Below are 5,926 nucleotides of genomic sequence, written 5' to 3' on the forward strand. Positions count from 1 at the left end.
TCTGAAAATGTTCAAGATTTGCTGCTCCTGGATGTCACTCCACTTTCTCTTGGTATTGAAACTGCTGGTGGAGTCATGACTGTCCTCATCAAGCGGAATACAACCATTCCTAACAAGAAGACACAAACCTTCACAACCTACTCTGACAACCAGCCTGGTGTACTCATTCAGGTCTATGAAGGTGAGCGTGCCATGACCAAAGATAACAACGTGCTTGGCAAGTTTGAGCTCACTGGGATACCACCTGCACCTCGTGGTGTTCCTCAGATTGGAGTCACATTTGATATTGATGCCAATGGTATCCTGAATGTTTCTGCTGTTAACAAGAGCACTGGGAAAGAAAACAAGATTACCATCACCAATGATAAGGGCCACTTGAGTAAGGAAGACATTGAACGAATGGTCCAGGAGGCTGAGAAGTACAAAGCTGAAGATGAGAAGCAAAGAGATAAGTTGTCTTCTTTTTTTTTTCGAAGAGATAAAGTGTCTTCTAAGAATTCCCTTGAGTCTTACGCACTTAATATGAAAGCAACAGTTGAAGATGAAAAGCTTCAAGGCAAGATCAATGACAAGGACAAGCAGAAGATCCTTGACAAGTGCAATGAAATGATCAACTGGCTTGATAAGAATCAGACTGCAGAAAAGGAGGAATTTGAGCATCAGCAGAAGGAACTAGAGAAGGTCTGCAACCCCATCATCACCAAGCTGTACCAGAGTGCTGGAGGCATGCCCGGAGGCATGCCTGGTGGCTTCCCTGGTGGTGGAGCTCCTCCATCTGGTGGTGCCTCTTCTGGACCCACCATTGAAGAGGTTGACTAAACCAATCTGCATACATCATAGCACTCATTGTCCCACAGTTAAATTTTGAAGGACCCAAATTTGTAGCACACTGCAGTTGAAAAGTCTAAACTGCTAGACTAAATTTCTGGGCATTCTCAATACTTGAATATGGAATGTGTATAGGGAAAGGAATTACCATTGCCGTTATTATCACGGTATTGTAAGTGGAAAATGCAATGTCTCAAATAAAGATGTATTTAAAATTGGCAAAAAAAAAGTTTTTCTAGCAAAACCTCTACATTTTCAGTTTAGATTATTATTTGGGGATTATTTCTTTAGTTTCCCTGGAATTTTGAGCCACATTATTCATCTCTTTAGCCCAATCTATACATATGCTTAGCAAAGTTAATGAATGAATGAATGAATGAATATGACTAAAAAATTTAAAACTTTATTCTCTGAATATATGTGGAAAATCAAATAACATTTAGGGAAGAGTTTAAGTCAATGTAAGGTATCAATCATCAATATATAGATATATGGTAGAAATCACTCAAAACTCAAATGCACTGCTATAAAGTTGGTTCTGAGTCATAAAGGCTGTACATGTGGTTTTGAGATTGTAAATCTTAATGGAAGGACACTCCCAAGTAACCAACCACTGGTCAATTTGAACTGCCAGAAGCACAAAGTTTTTCATTTGTTGTTGTTCATTGAGCAGACCATACTCTGTGTTCTAGACCACTCAGGTAGAAATAGGGGACTTTTAAAAGATTCTAAGATTTTTAGTATTCTGAATTTATTTCAGTATTTTGAATGTTTGTCATTTCTATTTACTAAGCTACTTCTGATTATCCATTTCTTATTTAAAATATTGATTCTAGTATATTTACAAAAACTTACCAAGTTTAATTATATTTACAGTATTGAATTCAATTGGTTATCATGAATGAATCCACTTAATAAACAAATCCCTCCATGGTGCCTGAGATTAAGCACTTGACTGTTGTTGTTATGTGCCGTTGAGTTGCCTGTGACTCATAGCACATTATGTACAAACAGCCCTACATCCTGCTCTACCCAGTGCCAATCTCACTTTCTCCAACACTCCTACCCCCGTTACCCCCGTCACTGAATCAATCCATCTCATCGAGGATCTTTCTCTCCTGTGCTGGCCCTCCACCCTTTGAATTAGTAGTAACCACTTAACCGCTGCCCTACCAGGGCTCTTTTTGAAAATCCTGTGCAGAAGTTTTACTCTGCAGCCCACAGCTTCACCATGAATGGACATCAATTTGCAGCAGCTGCTTTAGTTTTTAAGTTTAGTAAGGATTATATTACTTAGACAACATGAGCTAAGTTTTTCCTTTCTCTTTATTGATTAAGACAATCTTCTATAGGATATTATTTAAGATGATAATAGATAGGATAATCTTGACTCTTAACTGAAAAATGAATAAAAACTCCACATGTAAACTGTTTTGGAAAACTTGTTCACATAATAAACTCAGATGGATGGCTGAATCTGTGAGATACCAGTAATACAAGCCAAATCACAATTAATAATTCTCTCAAACAAAAGCAACTCTTCCTCATTCTACCTGTGGTAAAACATAAGATATGAAATCACTGAAAATTTGCCTCATTGCCCTCTGATAGTTTATGCCTGCCCAATCTACAGGGCCTCAGTAAAGGACTATTCTATCATTCATACATCAGAGAAGAAGATGCCTGTGTGCTGTGTTGATAGTCACTCTAAACAAATATTTATGTAGTTGAGATCAGAGATAGAAAATGTCAGTCCCAAATCCACCCATGATGGCACATATACCAGACAGATGACAAAGTCTGGCTCAGGGTATAAAGGCTTGTGAAATACTTGAATCATATTTTGCAACCCTTGAAAGAATTCAAGTTGGAGATTAACAGAAACCAGGCTCAGTTCTGTCCATAATCCCCTTTATCTGTCTTCTAGCCAACAAAATGAAAACCTTAAAGCCAAACTGACAAATAGAGTGTGAAGGGTCTTCTACTGCATTTAAAGGGGGGTAAAAACCAACACGACAAAACTGAGACAGCTTTGTGTCAAAAAATGATATTTTATAATAGTATTACTGCTGCAATTAATTACAGAAATAATAAAATAAATCTCTATATGGCAACATTCTGTTGTATATTTAACTAGATACAACATTCATTTAGTAAATTAACTCCCTTTATTTTATATTGGACATATGAAAATAAGTGCAGAGAATAGGAAGAAGTCTTAATAAAACAAATCTTTCTAGGACATAGAAATTTCTTAATTTAGGTCTAGACAATTCAGTCCTTTATCCAGGAAAAGATTCCAAGACAGTTTTCCAACCAGAAAAGTAAGATTTTAAAACAAACTAAGAAGAGGATAAGATGTTATTTAGATATAAACTATATGATATTTGCTATGAATATGAAACAGTCTAGAAAAATCTGTATGATGTAGGAGAAAGTGGTACTAACAGATAAGTCAAGCTCTATTCTAACCCAGCAGTTATTTCAAGACAGATGAAGATCTATAGCATTCAAGTTCATTTTTAAAACAAAGGGAAAGTTCTTCAGTTAATATGATAGGCTGAACTGATTTTGGAAATCCTATTTCCCAGTCTAAATATTTGTCACAGCATGTTGTCTAAGCAGGGAAAAACAGGCCATGGGGACACAAGGGCATGAGCATCTCTCTGAAAGGGCCAGAGAGAGCAAGAATGACATGGCCCCTCGCCATCCAAGAGCAGAAAGCAGATCAGGAGCCTATAGCCCAGCCCCATGATGCCTGTAGAGCTCCACCAATAGCAAGAGGTCCTTTTATTTATTGCTAACGCACAGACTCACAGTTGTGGTACCAACAGTGGGGTTTATTAGGAAAGGAATTTGGAGAGTCAGAGAGGCAAAGAACATAAAAACATCACTCAAAATACTTCCAACTTTTAGCCCAACAGTTTTAAGGCACTACTCCTCTGTCAAGGTTCCAGTTTCAATTCAGCAAGAAGCTTTTCCTCCCATTATCAAAATTAAGAATAGCAAAATTAAACTATGACCAGTACAAATGCAAGAAGCCTGTCACATCTTGCCACTGTTTGTCCTTAGCAATGCCACAGTCTCTCCACCAGTGTCTAACTCTTACCAGGTCTTGGTGCCACAATCCCTGCTCACTTCAAGTCTTTTCATCTCAAATCTGCTGCTGTATCTGAGAAGCACTCTTTCCCTCTCACAGCTGATGATTAACAAGTCAATGATGATTTGCAAGATCAAGTGTCTGCAGTTAAGGTAGCTGGAGATCGGATACTAAATAGCTAGTAAAAGCCAACTTTCTGTCTAATAGGCAAACAAAATTAACGAACATAAGAGAAAAATATGGGAGGGTCACAGTCTTACAATTTAAAGGAGTAAAATAAAACATTAGGATCATAGGTGCTGACCAAGAAGCAATAAGCTCTATTTTATTGAACTGGCTTTAATAATTTGTCTTGTCTTCTCAAAACCAAAATAGATACCGGAAGACGATAGAAAAATATTACAAGCATCAAGAACATGTAGCTCTTTTAGTCTGAATGTAATATAGAGTTAAATTACTACTCAAGAGATGTTGAATCATAGTTGATCCTCCAGCATGTTTTCAGAGGCTATAACTTGCACACGAGACAGCCTATTTGCTTCCCACTAAGTAGCATCGGGATTCAAACCATCAGCCTTTGCTTTGGCTTGGTCTTATCAAGCATAGATTGACCATTGTGCTCAAAGTGTAACTGAAAGAATAACTCATGGTTTCTGACATAGGAATCATTTGGATACATGTGAAAAAATATTCTGAGACCTAAATTCAGCACCTGAGTTATTTTTATTTTACTTTATCAATCTGGGTAGAACTTCAATATTTAGTGTTTTTGAGACTTTTAGGATTCTCATCCATTTTAGGAAGGCTGAGAATCATCATACAAAAGCTGCTCATCAGCAAGGAAAAAAATAACCTTTTATATAAAAACACTTTATTTATAAAGATAAATAACCTTTTATATAAATAACAGTGTGAAGCTGAACACTGTGACACTGATGTGTCAAACGTGTTAATGGTTACCCATGGCGGACAGTGTTTGGTGGAACTCCCTGATTCAAACAAGCTTGGAAGGAGGAGTGGCGTCCAATTCCACAATAGCTTGCCTCCAGAAATCCTATGAACCTGGAGAAAGGATGAAAGTCACACACGTGTTGAGGACTTTCCTTCATAGGACTGCTATGAGTTGCCTATGACTCAATGGCACTTAACAACATATAAATAACACTTTCCCCCTGAACCAGCATTATCAGGTACTTATGGACAGAGAGAGAGAGGACTGAGAGAGGACTTCACTGGGAAAATGTCCCTCAATTTGGATGTCTTTGCCTTTGTGGCTGTGGGACCATCCTAGGGGCCAAAATGACAAGAGAGTATGTGACTCAGAGCTATAGAAAGCAGTAGGAGGATAGATACAGTAAGCAGTGAAGAGCAAAGAAATTGGTAAATTTGGGGTACATTTAAGTAACAGTTGGCTGTGAAAATACAATATGAGGTGAGACACTGTTCCCCAGAGCCAGCACTTTCAGGTGATTGTAGGGAGAGAAAGCATTGAAACTTACCTGGGGAAAGGTCCTTCCATTTTGAAATCCTTGTTTCCATGGCTGAAGGGCCATCCCAGGGGCAAAAAGGACAAGAAAGTTTAGGACAGGGAACTACAAGCAGGGAAAAGATTTTCTCAGCTTTCTGCAAGGAGAGAAAACTCGAGACCTCTTTGTGCACAAACTACTCAAGATGGCACGCCTGATCTTCCACCACTCCATAAACAAAGGAAAAAAGGTGCCATCAGGTGAGACATTTTTCCCAAGAGCCAGAATTATTAGGTACTTGTGGAGAGAGAGAGGACTTAAACTTCACTGGGGAAAGGTTCATCCATTTGGGAATCCTTGCCTCTGTGGCTGTGGGACCATCCCAGAGGCCAACAAGACAAAAGAGCATAGGACACATAGCTACAAGCAGGAGAAAGACTTTCTCAGCTGTCACAATGAACTGTGAGAATGAGAGCTGATTTTAAACTATCCTGTACTGAAACAACAAATGATCTTACACCACTGTGCCACT

General features: G+C 38.4%; 1 protein-coding gene across 1 annotated transcript in view; it reads left to right on the forward strand.

The window, feature by feature from the left end:
• Positions 1 to 819, forward strand: part of LOC102870597 (heat shock cognate 71 kDa protein-like) — a 1,329-nt gene extending 510 nt beyond the window's left edge. Inside the window, exon 2 of the mRNA XM_006880543.1 lies at positions 1 to 819. Within this exon, the coding sequence (XP_006880605.1) occupies positions 1 to 819 (819 nt within the window).
• The last annotated feature ends 5,107 nt before the right edge of the window (positions 820 to 5,926 follow it).

This window comes from Elephantulus edwardii, unplaced genomic scaffold (genome assembly GCF_000299155.1).
Source record: "Elephantulus edwardii isolate Elephantulus edwardi_28Jun2011 unplaced genomic scaffold, EleEdw1.0 scaffold00008, whole genome shotgun sequence".
Taxonomy (NCBI): Eukaryota; Metazoa; Chordata; class Mammalia; order Macroscelidea; family Macroscelididae; genus Elephantulus; species Elephantulus edwardii.